The 16,846-nt window shown below is 48.9% G+C and overlaps 1 protein-coding gene across 1 annotated transcript; it reads right to left on the bottom strand.

The window, feature by feature from the left end:
- Nucleotides 1-1,709: 1,709 nt before the first annotated feature.
- Nucleotides 1,710-16,208, bottom strand: LOC144147256 (3-beta-hydroxysteroid sulfotransferase-like). The gene is made up of 2 exons (XM_077679340.1): nucleotides 15,980-16,208; nucleotides 1,710-5,890 (listed from the first exon to the last, which is right to left on the bottom strand). The coding sequence occupies exon 2, from the start codon at nucleotides 5,874-5,876 to the stop codon at nucleotides 4,917-4,919; it is 960 nt and encodes a 319-aa protein (XP_077535466.1). The 5' UTR covers nucleotides 5,877-5,890; nucleotides 15,980-16,208; the 3' UTR covers nucleotides 1,710-4,916.
- Nucleotides 16,209-16,846: the final 638 nt, after the last annotated feature.

The following is a 16,846-nucleotide window of genomic DNA, read 5'->3' on the forward strand; positions in this document are numbered from 1 at the left end:
TACATGCGCACATGTATTCTTGTTTGTTACCTTGCTTGTGAGGACAGCAGCACCTAAAAAAAATCCTGCAAATTTGTCTGCTGCGCAGTAAAGCAGGCTTCATCGGGCTAAGCAACGATGAACATGTCGAGATAACCCCTCCCTATCCATCACCCCCCCCCCTCCCATAAAAATGAAGACGTTAGGTCTCTGGCTACTATAACGATTCCTCAGAAAGTAGTGGTCACACATTCCCAAGATAGCACATTTCCAACGGGGTGAACGTCTTAATAAACCCGTCATGCCCATCCTTAGTGCGAATGATACTCACAGTCCTGAATCGATTTATAAGGAGTACAAACCTGTGTGACCGTGTTTACAACCTATGGCTGCACGGGAAGTTTGCAATTGTAGGCTTTTATGTTTTGTACTCTCATTTTCCCAATTACACTCTTGTGATGTCTTTTTGTTTATTTTTGCGGAGCCAACCGGATGCGGCATTTTCGTTACCATCTTTATGTTTCCTTTTGCGTTCCCCCACTCCATAACAGTACACAAAGAACAGAGAATGCTCATTCAACTAGCGGTATCTTTTTGTACAGGCTCGCAGTGCAGAGTCATTAACGCCATGTGTACCATTGCGAACTGCAATAGTAATTTTGCTTACACCTGCATAACAACGAAAGTGTGTGCCGATTTTGTCGGACTTTAACTAAGAGAAGTTTCTATCGATGTTGCGAGCCTGGAAGAGGTTTTTCATTGTGAAGCACTTTGCACCTACGTGCATCGCGATCCGTCTAATCCGGTTGCCAAAAAACTAGGTAACCTATGAACGCAGTGTGTTTACAGACAAAAGGCAGTATACACTCCTGCATACTCCGAAAATGGTCAAGGAATGCATGAACACTTTTTGTAAGCGCCAGACTGCCTGCACGCAATGAATTCAAACCATGTCGCCTGTTCGGCTATAAACAAAATGCCTTCGTGCAGCCTCCTACGGTGTCTGTGCTACACAAAAAATGAGACGAAAAGAAGTAACGCTGCCTGAAGCCGGCCTCCAATGCTGCAGTAGATACAACGAATGCAGTGCCAGCAAAACCGAAAGCTAATGTAACCGGCCATGTCTTTAATATGGGAGTCGAAATACACACCCACAAACACGTCTCGTTCTTTATTTGGCATAGATCTTCCTCTACATACCTGCGCACAAACGCGAACACTACACGTGCACGTACGGAATAAATAACTAACCTATGTGGGTGAACTTAACGTAGTTGTGTTCATAGAAAGCTCCATCCTGAGTTGTATTGTATTTATGGGGTATGAAAAGAAAGCACCGTCCGCCCTTTGTGATGTAGTCAGTTTTTGTACACGATGCTTTGACTGTACCGTAGAAAATTGGTCTAGTGGTTCGTTGAAATTTTTTCATAGAGCAGTCTGCCAAAACACATACAACCAAGCGGCAGAACACAAGACACCCCGTGCACAAGATTTCCGCCTAAAATGATTTAAATTCTCTTTATGGTAGTTGCACACACTTACCAGCTCTTCACCATATCAATAGACATGGGCCATTTATAGTATCTAGACATTGCCCTTGGAGGTGTGTTTATTTCGCTAAAGGAAAATCAGCCTCGCTTTAGCATGCCGCTTTAAGCTGACAATTGTTTAAGGGTGCACCGTTGTGAATGCCGCAACCAGCTCAGAGGAATAAAAGGCGGGCGAGCCGGTGACGGGTTGAGCAAACCGCACATTTATTCTACACATGGAAACACCGCAAACAAACCACACTACAAGAAAAACAGCACACAACCTAACAATAATAAACTCTTTACCGTAGACTCACAAAGGCAAGTATAATCAAAGCCAAAAGTCTGTACAATACCGTATCTAACAGTGAATGCAATGAAACGCTAAACCACGCATATCTAATAACCTCTTTCTAAACAGAGATTTGTCATGATGCCTTACGACTATACGTCCAATGGGGGAAGCCTACACTAGTCAGTTGCTCAGACGTGAAGTGGACATTGCGTCACCATGATGTGGTGGCAGCCGTTGTCGTTGTTTGCGGGGGTAATGCTGGCGTCGCTTCCCTCGGCAGTTGTGGCGATGGAGTCGTCATGGCAGCACATGTTGCAACGTGGGCCGACAGTGGCTACCCCCGTAGCAGATCACGCAGCAGGAGGTAGCCCCTGTACTGTGAACCTTCGCTGTGGCAGCAGGAGGCACCGGGTTGACCCGGAAGCGTCGCCATACGGGGCCGTCAAAGCGCAGTATTGACGCTGGACGCAGGCCCCCGACCGTCGCCGCCGAGGCCTCAACGCACACGCTGGTGAGGTACCTAGGAACCTTGGAGCGATCCGACGCCGGTTCGCTCCCGCGAAGGTTCGCGCGGTGTAGTCTAGGGCCTAACCACATCCCCCTGACTGCCTCCTTCGCCCTGGCTGCCTCGTGATCAGATATGGAAAATAATAAATGATATGTTAAAGCGTAATTGTGCGAAACCTACAGTATCTGAGATAACTGTGCAAAATAGGAAAATTTCAGGGGCAGCTCTGGCAGAGCATTTTAATGATCATTTTATTATTATTGTGCAGCCAACGAAACACCGGGCAGGGGGCCACAATAAAATATCAAAACTCTGATACCATATTTCTGGTGCCAACAGATGAAAGCCAAATATGTCGAACGTTCATTAGTTTAAGAAACAGTCAAGCAAAAGATATTCACGGCATTTAACTTCGACCAATTAAGTACGTTATAGACATCATAGCACCGTGTCTAGCATACATATATAATCTTGGTCTGGAATCTGGTCAATTTCCGCATTCTTTGCAGATAGCCAGAGTGTCTGTTATATTCAAGAACGGTGATCAGAATGACGCAAACAGCTACAGGCCCATATCCATACTCCCAATATTCTCTAAAGAATTAGAAGAAGTTATATTTTCCCGGATTACCACTTTTTTTCTGAAGCACAATATAATTGCAAACTGCAAGCATGGTTTTCAACGAGGCAAATCAAGAGAAACGGCACTACTGGCACAAAAAGAACGTATAATTAAAAATACTGATAGGAAGCTTACACTCGGTATATTTATAGACTATAGAAAAGCTTTCGACAACCTGAACCATGGTATTCTGATGACAAAGTTACAACGCTATGGCGTCCGCGGTATATCGCATTCTCTTCTTCCGTCATACCTTTCAGAACGGAAACAGTGCGTTGAGGTTGGAGGCTTTAAATACCTCAAGGCAGCGTATTAGGGCCGCTGCTGTTTAATATCTACGTTAATGATATTGTTAAAACCAAAAACGACGTCACGTTCTTTCTCTATGCAGACGACACCAGTTTGTTTACTTCAAGTCAAAACAGAAACAAAATTGCGGAAAAGGCTCAGGAGGCCCTGTCGATCATTTACCACTGGTCACATTCCAACAGCTTAAAAATTAACGCCAGCAAAACAAGAGCCAATATTATTTGGAGCTAACAACAAGGACACAACAATGCATCAAATGATAAATTTAGGCAGCGTACCTATAGAGATAGTGAATAATCACAAAATCCCGGGAGTAACATTTTCCTCTAATTTGACATGGACGGGTCACATAGAAGCCTTGACTAGATCACTGTCGTCAGCGACTGGTGCACTAGCGCGATGTAGACATTATTTTTTCGGTGAAAGCTAAAATTTAGATTTACCATACCCTGTTTCTCTGCACATTTACATTACTGTACTCTCATATGGGGCACCACTAGCATTGGAAGTATTGAAAGGCTCTTTCTTTTACAAAAAAGGGCCCTGCGCTACATCGCCAATCTACCATACTCGCACTCAACTCAGTCTTTCTTCCCTCATTATAAGATCATATCTCTCAAGAACATTTATGAATTTCGTTTACTGTATTCGTTTTTCTTTTCAAATGAAAGGTACCCAGCTTTTGTGGAACTCATGGGCGATTTAAAAATGCAACAGAGTGATTCGCGTACTCGAGGCTGTGACAGGTGCCTAGTTCCGCTTCACGAACTGACTATCTTCTGCAGTCTTTAAGATGCACTGTCCCTTCCCTTCTAAACAAACGGGATATTGTAAACACAAATTTAAGTGGCTACACCCGAAAAGAAATGAGTTAACCTAAAATGTTAACCTAATGAGTTAACTTAAAAGTTGTTAACCCACACCGTTCTTTTTTGTATATGTTGACCGAAAACGTCGTTTGCTTTCTCTTTTTGTTTTCCTTCTTTTTTTGCTTTTTGCCTTTTCCTGTCTATGGAGTGTTCGTATAGAAATATTTCGCTTTTTACGACTGTTTTTCTTTTTTTTTGCTCCTGTGTCACTGCAATCACTATGCTTCATTGTTCATCTGCGCATGACAGTGTATATTGTTCCCAGCCTACTCTTGAAGTCGAACAACTCTGTATAATGGAGACAAAAAGGGAAACAGAATACTGTAACTGTCTACGTTGTGGGTGGGGGCCCTCAGGCACCTTTCAAGTGGTCTTTACGGCCACTTCTCGCCTGGGGGACTCCCAACTTCTTGTTGGAAATAAAGGTTGAATTGAATTGAATTGAATTGAGACTCTCCGTCGGTTATACTTCTTGCTCCTGCTGTGACCAGCTATACAGTTAAACCTGAATGTAACAAACCTCTATGTGACGAATTCCTGGATTTAATCGAGTTTTTCAATTCCTCATTGTCAGCCGCACTGAAGCTAATGTATAACGAAGCTAATGTGAAGAGAATGTGAAGCTAATATGGGCTGGAGAAATGCACTAATGTAGCGAATTTTGCCCGTTCCGCAAACTACCGCCCGTTTCCACGTGTTAGTGCGGTGTCGCTCAGGTTATGCGCCTGCCTGTGGGCGTGAAGTCACGCTCACGCGTCTCCACTGCTATTGGTGGCATGGGTTCGTTGGTGATGGGAAACTGTGCCTAGCGGTCACTCTGAGAAGCTTGTATTGCTTGTTCCCGAATGTCCGACCAGAGCTCCATAAAAGAGGACATCTTTTCTGCCTGCCGAATCTTCATCTCCATTTGTCGAAGCAGTTCTGGCGTGAAGTGTTCCTTCCATCCACCAACCTTCGCTTCCCGGACAAAGGCGTACTTGTTTTTGTCGCCTTCGTAACCTTCTTTACAAGTAGTTTGCGTTCTTGAAATAATTTCGTTCCAATCTGGGTTGGCGTTTCTACTAAAATCTAGCACCACAATGTTTTTCATGTAGTCCGGCTTAGACCTCTCCAGCAATTTCTGCAGCAAATGTTCGTCCTCTTCCAAAGCCTTCCCGTAAGTTTCCCCAAGAAAATATGCCAACTTCAGCACGACTCCACGAGTGTCCTTCTTCAGCTGCTCGTACGTTACAAAGAACACGTTCGGTTCATTCCTCAGAGCGTATCCCGATGCCACGTGCTCGAAGTAATCACCGTGCCCCAATTCTCCAGCAAGAAAGGCGTCGACAAACTCTTCGAACGTGCCATCCTGGAAGTTGTAGCCACTTAGGTTTGTGGCCATATGAAAGAAGGACACGCATACGTCCCAAGGATTGCGGGCCACGTAGACATACTTTGCCTCTTTGGTCATCCTATCCCTGTCTAAGGGCAAGTGGGTAGAGAAAGTTCTTAGCGGCAGTGGTGATTCCCAGTCTTGAAAGTTCATGTACTCCAGACCGCGATAGTTGTTGGACATTTCATCATGGTTGGGTATCGGTTCGCCACCCTTGAGGATTAGCTGCGTGATGTACTGCACCCAGTTTGATCCGCTTTTCGGAAACGTGCACTGTACCACGTCCCCTGCTTCGGCCCGGAACTCCAGACTCTTGCGCAGTGATTCGGGGTTTATGCCCACGCCTCTGGGTATTCCGTCGATCACTTGGTGCGCAGGCCTTCTGCGTTGCATCGTGTCGGTGTTTCCTAAAATTAACAGCGAAGGGGCAATCAATATGGGTAACAGAATAAATGGCGATTGTGTCAAAACAACTACTTGAGATTGGGTGAATGCAAAGAAACATTTTCGAATACTACTTTAGAAGAAGAGTGCGGTCTTGATATGGAGAAAAAAAAACGAAGAAAAAAATAGACGCATCAATTCCTAAATTAATAGACAAGCCTAACACAAAAAAGACGAATGGCGATTATTTTTTTTAAATTGCATATATGGACTACTTCCCTGGTGTTCCGATTGACTTACGCTTTTTCTTCTAAAAGTTAGCAATGAAGGTAGCTACAAAGATTTCTGTCATCGCTGATCCCGAGAGAAAACGAAATAATGGTAATGATTCAGCGGCCTGTGCTCTTCCTTCTTATTTAAAAAATTCTTCGAGCACAAAAACCCGCACTTGAGCTTTCACCACAGCACTTTAACACACTTTAAATCACAATTTCGGTAGAGACGATAAACACATGAAATATTACAAACCCTATAATGTTCTTGGGCGCAAGGTTTTAAAGTAAAGGCAAAAATCATGAGCGGTAAGAGTACCACGATCATTGGCAAAAAGGCTTTAGACGTCGTATTAAACCCGCACTGAACAAAACCATCTCCCCGGGTCGGGTTCCTGAGCATTGCAGGGTCGTGAAAGCTGGAAGCAACGGCTCAGTGGACTGTGCAGGACAGCGCAGGATGACATCACAGGACGACTGCGGGATGACCCCGCAGAAACTTCCTAATACCCTTACCAACCTCATCCTTGAATGGTGGCCGCCATTGCTCACTCCTCAACGCATCGGACTGAGTAGATAAATTTGGAGATGCCTTATAGGAGTGCCATTAGCAGCGCACGTTTCCCATCCTCATTAACCTTAACCAGGATATCACGGTCATAGGCCGACCTGAAGGGCTGAGAGGCACTGTCCAGGCAGGCATATCTGAACTTGCCAACAGAACCGGCCACATCCTTGGGTCACAATTTGAAAAACAAGTACGACCCTTACTAACCTCACCGAATTAGCCTGTTTCACCACATTCTCAAGTTTCATGTCGCCTATGACTCATCGGATGGAACGGATTACCACTCGGATTTAAGAGATAATTTGCGCCAGGACATACCTACAGGGTGCCGTAGTCGTTGGGGACAACTGATTGGTGTGATGTAGAGTTTGGGTGGATGAAGCTGGATTGAAGCAATCAGATTTGCTTAGACTGTCTTACTGCGTGGATATTTAAATACGTAGGAGGTCATATTTGGCACCGGGTGGCCAGCCTACGTTCCTAGTGCTAATACTGTCGGCATCAGGGGCCACATTGTCATAGGCCATGCAATTTTGGACGTCAGAAATTGACGCAAGAACTACGTAAAGAAAGTAACCCTGAATTTTTATAAATGCTTACATGCATTTCCAATCCGGGTACGGATTGGAAATGCTTTCCAATCCGGGTACGGAAAATGCGAGTGGAGTACTTACGCGAGCTTTTCTCGCGTAATCTCGCTAGACCGAAACCCTCGGACTTCCAGTGCACACAGACCACTGCTGGACGCTGTATTGACGTCGTAACACCCGGAGCTAAAAGCTATATCTCGCCTTCAACAAACATTGACGTTCTGCGTCGATAAAGATAAGAGCCAAGCCCCACGAGTCATGTGCGCTTTCTTCCTCCTCTGCGCGATTACCGAAGCCCTATATTGAGGCTATCGTATACCGAGCAGTTGTAGGAAGCCACCGATGTTTTCGTTCCTCTCTCTCCCTCATCCTATTTCTCTCGCTCTGTATCTTCTACCATTTCAAGATGATTTTCCGTTAACATGCCCCCAATGTTCTATCCACATAATCTCCAGCCACGCATGTGAAGTCTTGAAAGAAGCATATCCCACTGGGTTCTTGGGCTCATGCTATGCATACTTTTTTTGTCGGCACGTATGCACTCGCATTAAGGCAACCCGCAAGCTTATGTGTCTTGCTCTCACCACTGAACGATGGCTTCAGTCCGTAGAAAGTACACAAACAGATAATATAGTCGTTGCTGTTTCTTTTCTCTTTTGCTGAACATAAGAGATACCCTAGCTTTGAGTCTGTGATTTGTAACATTTTCTGGAACAAGTCACAGCCCACTTCGCCTGCCGACCTCCAGGTCGCGTCAGTATCTTCTCAAGTGTGTTTTCGTACGCCAGAGGGTATCACCTTTAGTCAAACTATCTTGCGCCATATACGAAGAATGCCCTGATTGAAACTTGGTACTCGGCGCACGCTACCTTAAGGGGTGCCCACAGACCCAACCGTGTAACGCCTTGCACTTGCACAAAAATGGAATTTCGAAAGCTATTTCATCTATTCTTGATAATAGGCCGCATCAAGCATTCAAAAACTGAAGAAGGCCTAACAATAATAAAAATGGTCGAAAGAAATGAAAATAGGCAGTATATAAACCTCCCTCACCAGCTGAAGACAGAATTAAACAACTGAAAATACCGCGAAAAAAGAACAACCATGTCTGCCCTGTATATGCAGACAAACGCATTACTGGCAAAGTCAATCATGTCGATAGTTATATTATGCCAAGAGATTTAATTTCTCTATCAAAACATTAAAGAACCAAACAATTTAAAATAAAAAGCATAAAAATAAAAATACAATTACAAAACCACATTTATGTAGTTTATACATCGCCTTCAAAATAAGATACCAATACAAACAAATCGAAATATTGAGAAAGAGCAACAACCATGTAACACGATGCACTTTTTCACGAAAATGCATAATACGCGAAGTTCGTCTGAATAACATCGGCAATAAAGATCGTTGAGCTAAGGGAAAAACTCATAATTAACAGAATTTGCGGAGGAAGGCTTCCGGAATTGAAGAAAGCTCTCGGGATTTTTCTGCAATAATTTAGGGCGTCACTTAGTTCAGGTTTGTTTTAAATCACGAACTCTGCTTATGGCGACCATATCTTTCGAAAATGCTACAAAAACCAACGGGAGTACGAATCACACGGTGATAATAGCCACCGAAGTGTTCTACCTAAACAGCCGGTTTCGCTCAGAGGCCAAAGCTCTGTCCAACCCCGTGCGTGGTCGAGGGAGTTGTTCCAAGACACAATAAGCTGATGCAGGATATTTGCGCCCAAAATAAGGGTCTTCAGGTAGTCTATATACAATTTATTTCTTGGAGTTCTAGTTAGGCACAACCCGAAGCGTCACGCTCGAGATAACGGCCGTTAACCGCGCAACGGTCGTGCTGCTTGAAAGCGTCCGTGCAAAGTTCCGCGCACATGCGACCGCTTATTCACGTCTTTTGGCTAACGCCTGTGCCATACCCCTTGAGTTGAGCGTGCGGTGAGCGATAAGCATTCGACTATGAGCATAGTTTAACACATGCGTGGTTCGCGCATTGTCTGCTCCCAGACTGCTAAGCTAATTAGGACCGCCGTCATCAAAGCAGAACTGCGTTCTAACACGGGCCAATCGTGAGCGGTCGGGTACTTCGATGGAGCACGTGTGGTGAATTGTGACAGACCGTCTAGAGCAAACAACCGGAGGGAAAATAGGCGTCTTTAGCCAAAAAAAGAAAAAAAAAACAAAATCTGGCCCCCAGATCCCGTCCCCCTGCTCCCCAATCGACCACCCCAACGTGTTCGAAATCAAAAACCGCAAATGTGCACAACAGGTCCAATGCCAGTGACCAAACGGGATATGTCACCACCAAAAGTAGGCTCAACAAACACTGCTTGAACTTATTCGTTGTGAAAAAGGTTGTGTAGTGAATCCTTCGTAGAGGCGACTAGAGCAATTTTAGACGCGGTCAGAGTTTGCTTTTGGCGGTGACTGAATATTGCCGTCGTTAATAAGTTCAACGGGGCTTGCCTGTTCTTGGTTCCGGAACACGCAAAACGTGCTTCGCGAATTTCTCACCCTACCTGAACCTAACAAGCGATACGTCTGAATGTCGTATGGGCACACACACACACAAAAAAAAAACCGTAATTAAAGTACTCCGCGATTCCAAGGCGGAGCGACGAAGTACCATCGCTATAACAAGCGCTGTCTCGGGTACAATTTTTCTGTCGTGAAAGGGAGATTAAACGATCAACCGACCACATAAATACCCGTGCACAATGCCTCGCCAAATTGCGCCATCCGACCCTCATTTGGGCAACATTCAGCCGTGTCTCTTGTGGCTTAAGCCAATCAAAACCACCACCCAGACGCTAATGAAAATCCGGAAAGCCCACGTAATGCCTTCTTCTAATTAACTGAAGAAATATTGTAAAGGGCGAGGTAACAGATGTGCAAAAGTTCAGCGATAAACTAGGCCTTGCGCTATGGCATGGTATAAACACTTCTATTGCTTAGATCGAGAAACCATTGAATAGCTGACAGTGAAGGGAGTGATCAAGGGAATATCGATCACGGACACCCAGGAAGACATCAACGCGAACATCGTGAACATGTACAACCCCCAGGCGCTACAAGCGCACAGGATCGGGACGTCGACCGCCGTAATCATCCTGTTCGAGGGCACGAAAGTGCCGAACTACGTCAAGTACGGAGCAGTCCTCGTACACTGCGGACTTTACAAAAAACACTTCGACGTATGCAAGACGTGCGGGCAAGTCGGACACAGGGGCGACGTCTGCCCCAACCCGAACGCAAACGTCTGCTTCGCCTGCGGCACCGTCAACCCGGGCCTCGAACACCAGACGAAATGCAAGCCGAGATGTAGGCTTTGTGGAGGCGAACACGTCACCGGAGACAGAGAATGCGGGAACAAATTCAAGACGCCTTACGTCGTCAGGCAACGACAGTGGGAGCCGAAACACCGGCAAGAACGACGGGACCTGAGGGACGAGGACTTTCCACCACTCCGGAGGGAGTGGAGCGTCAGCCGCCTGACCTCAAGCCAAGTGACGAAACAGCACGCACCGAGGGCGCTCTCTTTCGAGGCAACCGGCCCCGGGAAACCAGTGCTGGAAAACAGCCGGGAGAATGGCATCGTCGGCGCGGAGCATCTCGAGACGTCGGGGCGACGCGGAGCTGACCGTGGAGCGCGGACGTTCGAGATCGCGGGGAGAGCCAGGAGGAGGCCAGCGTGGAGTCGCCGATAACAAGGTGGGCCGGGCCCGCGGGTCTCCCAAAGCTCGATCGCTCGATTCCCCACCCTCTAACCCCGGTAACAACAACATGAACGGTGATAACGCCACAGTGAACGAGCTAAAGAAAAGCATAGAGAAGCAGAATGAACAGATTCGCGAACTAATGAGGAAATTAGAGAAAGCAACGAATAACAACACCGCGCAGCACACACCGATACACGAAGAAACACTAGCTAACCCGGTAGGAGAGGGAGCGCGCAAGCTGCCGAGGAGAAGGTCGCCACCCGCGGTACCCGCCGGAGCGACTCAGAACTCGGAAGTGCAAGCGATGGAGGACGAGGAGCTTCCACCGCTACAAGAGCAAAAGAAGGAAGAGCAGGTACAGCTAACTCCTGGCGAGCCTGTCATCTTGGCGGCTTTGAGCAGGCTTGAAGAAAGGGTAGCTACGATTGAGGCCAAGCACGATCGCCTGGTGGCTAGGCTCAACGCTCTAGAAGTCAAGCAGAAATACGGAACATTAAAGAAGGAACGAGCAGAACGGCTGAAGGAAACAATTGCCAAGAGAAGGGGACGATTAGACACGAACCAGAAAGATGAAGCCGAACCAACACAACAAATCTAATCGGACACGGGTCGTCGATGAGGTGACCGCTATATATCAGTGGAACTGCCGAAGCATAAAAGCCAAGGAGAGGGACCTTATCCTTCACATAGGGAGCCAGGACGCACACCGACAACCCCTTGTCATAGCGCTACAAGAGACCAAAGTTAAGCCTTGCATGCCGGGGTACATTACATATACCGACCCGACCGAAAAGAGCACCGCCGTTCTCGTACGTAATACGGTCGCTGCGACGCAACACATCACGGCGCAGCACGGCTGCGACCACACGCTGGTCGAACTACACGCGAGAGACATTGGGCACAGCAAGAACGTATTTATACTGAACGTTTACTGTAGACCAGGAGCCAAGCACCAATACAATTTCGATCCCATACTGAAGGACGCGATGGGACTAGCAAAAAGCCGCACGCTCCTGGTCATGGGCGACTTTAGCGCGCCTCACCCCATGTGGGGCTATAAAATTGCGTCCAAGAGGGGCAAGGCTCTCGTCCAAGCCATGGGAAAGCACGAGCTGTACCTCATCAACGAGCCGGGAATCCCGACCCGAACGGGTAACAGCGTGACCAACGACACGACCCCCGATCTCACGTGGTCCTCGGGGCCGCTGGAGACGAGGTGGAAGTGCGACGACGCCGACCTCGGCTCGGATCACAAAATAATCAAGATCGATGTCCTCGGGCGTCAGTATAAGGCGGTGTACGGCAAGGCGAGGATAACGGATTGGGATAAGATGAGAAAGCACACCAGTGAGAGGAAGCAAGAAGAAGATGCCGAACCGTCTGCGGAATCGTACGAAGACTGGGCCAGATGACAGCAGGCCACGCTGCAAAAGTACACGCAAAAGATCACCACGACAGTGGACACGCCTTTAGTGGACGCCAGGCTCTCCAACCTGTGGGCGTTGCGCCACTCGCTCACTCGCAGGTGGAAGCGCCAGCGGCGTAACAGGAAGCTGGCTAGGCGCATCGGCCTACTGAACAAAGGGATAGCGGCGTATGCAGCCAAACTGTGCCGGTAAAACTGGCATAAAATGTGCGAAGGCTTACAAGGACAATTGTCGGCGGGCAAGACCTGGAAATTGTTGCGTCACCTCATCGACCCCGCACAAAGCAAGTCGACCACGAATCGGAACCTGACCAAAGTCATCAATAATCACGACGGGGATAGCGCCGAATTGCTCAGGGACCTCCAAAAGCGTTACCTCCAGACCGAAAAGGGGCGGTATCTGCCACCACAATTGTACGAGGGGATCCCTAACGAGGAGCTGGACCGACCCTTCACAATCTCAGAGCTATGGGCCGCCATCGACAAAAGCAACAGGAAAAGCGCGCCCGGGGCGGACAACATTACCTATAAGCTGCTTTTCAACATGTGCGGCAGAACGGCCAACGAGCTACTGCAACACATCAACGAGGCGTGGGAAACGTCGCGACTACCGCAAGAATTTAAGACGGCCAAGGTCCGCTTCATCCCGAAGCCAGGGAAACCACCGTCGATCGAGAACCTGCGACCCATATCGCTGACGTCCTGCGTGGGTAAGGTCATGGAGAGGATGGCGTTGCACAGGCTGCAGAGACACCTCGAGGAAACAGGACAGATGCCGGCGACCATGTTCGGTTTCCGCAAACATCTCGGTACGCAGGACGTCATGGTTCAGTTGCACGAACTCGTCATCAAACAAGCAACCAGATCGAGCCCTAGAGCCATCCTGGCCCTCGACCTCAAGGGGGCTTTCGACAACGTCACCCATGCCAGTATCCTGCGTAACCTGAACGGGACCGGCTGTGGCGCGAGAGCTTTCCACTACGTCCGCAACTTCTTCGAGGACAGAGCGGCCGTTCTGACGATAGGCAACGCGAAGACGGACCCGATAACGCTAGGAGAACGCGGAACACCCCAGGGATCTGTAATATCGCCCCTGCTGTTCAACCTGGCACTGCTACCCCTGCCTAAACTGCTGGAACGCATTGAAGGGTTAGACCACGCTTTCTACGCCGACGATATCACGGTCTGGACGAACAGGGCCGGATCGGAGGGGTGGATGGAAGAAACACTGCAGCGCGCAGCGACGACGGTCCACGAGTACGCCAAGTCGTGCGGCCTGAGCTGCGCCCCCCAAAAGTCCGAGCTATTAATAGTCCAGCCGGGCGTCGGCAAGAGGAGCAGATGCGGCCTGAAGATCGAGATCGACGGCATCCAGGTCGAACCCACTCAACAGTGTCGGATCCTGGGGCTGTTGCTTCGCAGCGACGGCAAGGAGGGCGCGGCCGTGGACAAGATATGCCTAACGTCGGAGAGGTCCTCGGCATGCTCCGCCGCGTAGCAAAAAAGAATCGGGGCATCAAGGAGAACGACGCGCTGCGCTTGGTTCAGGCCTTCGTGGTTACCAGAACCACCTGGCTCCATACCTTAACCTAACCGGAACACAGAAGGCAAAACTAGACGTCATCTTGAGAAAAGCCACGAAGCAAGCCCTTGGACTACCCGCGTACACGTCGACCAAACGGCTGTACGAGATGGGGGTCCACAACACAGTGGACGAGCTCGTGGAGGCGCCCCTCTCCAGAGGATGCGTCTCAGCGGGTCCGAGCATGGGAGGAGGATACTGGAAAAGATCGGATGGAGGCCTGAACCGGTGCAAATGTCTGGCCGCGTCCCCGAACATTGGAGAGACAAGATCAACACAAAACCTCTCCCACGCAACATGGCGCCAGGGGAGGATGACGACAGGAGAAAAGCGAGCGGCAAGGCTTTGGAAATGCGCTTGGAAGTCAACCCCAATGTCATGTACGTCGACGCCGCCCTGGTCAAGGGAAGCGACAAGGCCGCTTTGGCAGTAACAACAAGGGACAGGCTCGTCGCCGTGGCGTCCACGAGGACAAGAAACGCAACAAACGCTTCAGAGATGGCGATCGCATTGGCACTAATCTAACCCGGGGCGACGCAAGTCGTGACAGACAGCAAGAAAGCCTACGCGAACTACCGCGGGGGATTGATCTCCTCCGAGGCGGCACGCGTCCTCAAACGGCACAAAAGACCAGACAACGAGGTGGAACTGATTTGGACCCCCGCGCACTCCTCCCTGGTCGGCAACAACATCGCCGACTATTACGCCCGAGACATGTCCCGCCGGGAGGTGGAGGAGACGGGGGTCGACTCATTGACACCAATCACTGCCTATAAAGATATCATTACAATGTACAGGGAAAATAGACAAATGCTACCTGAGCCTCATCACTCCCTCACCCGCAGGGACCAGACGATAATACGCGGAATACAGGCAGGGTCTCTGGCCCACCCCACACTACTACATTAGATGTATCCGCACCAATACTCCGAACTGTGCCCGTTCGGCCACACTAGCAAAGGGACGTTAAAACACGTCATCCTAGAGTGCACCGCACTAAAGGCACCAATACCCGACTCACCCTCCCCTTCCTCCCTTCCCCTTAATGAGCGATGGGAGATCCTTCGGCTCAGCCCCTCCGCAAACGTCCACGCGAGCCTAGCGGCCCGTGGGCGGGAGTTGCTAGCCCGGTACGGGGCCTGGGAATGAGGCTCCGCTCCCGTCGAGGGGTCCCCCCCCCCCACCGGAGGGGGCTCACTCTTTCGCATAATAAAGTTTGATCAATCAATCAATCAATTGGCCGAAAGCACCTGAAGTTGTCTTTAGCAGCAGCGAAACGGCTTCTAGAAAGGCTGTGTTTGAAACAATCCATATTGCTAGGCGTTCCGTAGCATGCGCTTACGCTCGGCCGCATTAAAAAGTGGTTGTTGAAGGAAGCGCACCACAGAAGATATAAAGACAAAAAAGGAACGCCTCCAAGTGAGCCAAGGGAGGCACAGCGAAATCCACCATAACCGCCAACGCTCAGAATGAGCGGCGCCAAGAACAAGCAGCGGCGCAACACGTATAAAACTGACTGAAGCCCCTCGAAAGAGTCAGATAATAGATAGTCAGATAGTCAGATAATAGATAGTCAGATAATAGATAATGCCAGATAATAGATAGAAGCCGGGAGTTAATTGACTTAGGCCGCCGACGAAAGGCAAACACCTAAAAATATCAACAAACGTATACAATATAACTGCTGCACTGAGGCCACGAAGGGGTAAAATAGGTTTTAACATTTACGTTCCCGCCAGTTAACATGTGAAGATAGCCGTTGACAACAACACAAAACCTCCCAGCTTTGCCTTTAACGTACGGGTATCTACGCTGTATCTAGCCTGTGACAACCCCGGACGATCAGTATAAAGAGAAGTCTGTCTTCACAGCGAAGGGTGGCAGGCACAGCGCCACATACGAACGCTTCGCGATGGAGAAATGCCCGTTTTCCCCACTTACTTGTTCGTGGGCTTGCGGTAGACTTAGTTAGGCGTAGCTACGCAACGAGGCGCTCTGTTACCACAACGATTATTACCCCGCAAAACGCGCTGCAACTCGCAAATAAGCACATACAGAGAAAACAGGGTACGACAACATGCAACACTAGAAAAACTGACAATGGGACTGTCACACGCAACAGCCTATATAAAGTGTTCCTTTTCCTATTGCAACAGCCTCACGGAACGGTCCACTACGGAAAGCTTTGTGTGTCACTTGGCCTTACCTATTACCACTTCCCCTCACCGCAAATATGAACTCGTCCTCCAGCTGCTAACAAACAAAAATGCGGGCTTGTGCCGCGCTTTTGTACCGAGAGAGCGTAAAGTGGGCGGCAGGTTCGTCGCCTTGTTCATGCAATGCTTTTTCCTTCTCCTACTATCACGTTTGCCGCCCTAGCGGCGAACGATTTCCGCAACGCAACTAAGGAAGGGAGGAAAGCTAGCGAACGCAGAAGAGTTCTCTCTCACGCGAGCAGAGGAGGGAAAGGGGAAAATGCCTGTTTGCCCTGTTTAGTCAGCCGGATGTCCTTGAGCTTTGTGATGTCTATCGGCGCAGGTCTCTGCCGAGCAGCAACGCGCTCGCTAAAGCGACCGCGGCACACATGTGCGCTTGAGCTGAATGTGCTGTTAAATGGGTACTTGCGAAACGCTATAGACGTCCCTGCGCGGCAACCGCAACGTCGCGTACGCGAGGCAGGCAACAGACACGGGCGAGCAAGCCCACCGATCAGAGCGAATGAGAAGGTAGTATGGAGGAAAGTATACTCAGGAGCTGTCCTGACGTTCCCTTTCGTGAAGACACTCCCGTCATGTCAAGACGCCCAGG

The sequence above is a fragment of the Haemaphysalis longicornis genome, unplaced genomic scaffold (assembly GCF_048455015.1).
Source record: "Haemaphysalis longicornis isolate Haplotype H1 unplaced genomic scaffold, Haemaphysalis longicornis Haplotype H1 scaffold_7, whole genome shotgun sequence".
In the NCBI taxonomy this organism is placed as follows: domain Eukaryota; kingdom Metazoa; phylum Arthropoda; class Arachnida; order Ixodida; family Ixodidae; genus Haemaphysalis; species Haemaphysalis longicornis.

Excerpts from the sequence above, each read along its gene's own strand:
- LOC144147256 (XM_077679340.1), bottom strand. The coding sequence starts at position 5,876 with ATGCAACGCAGAAGGCCTGCGCACCAAGTGATCGACGGAATACCCAGA.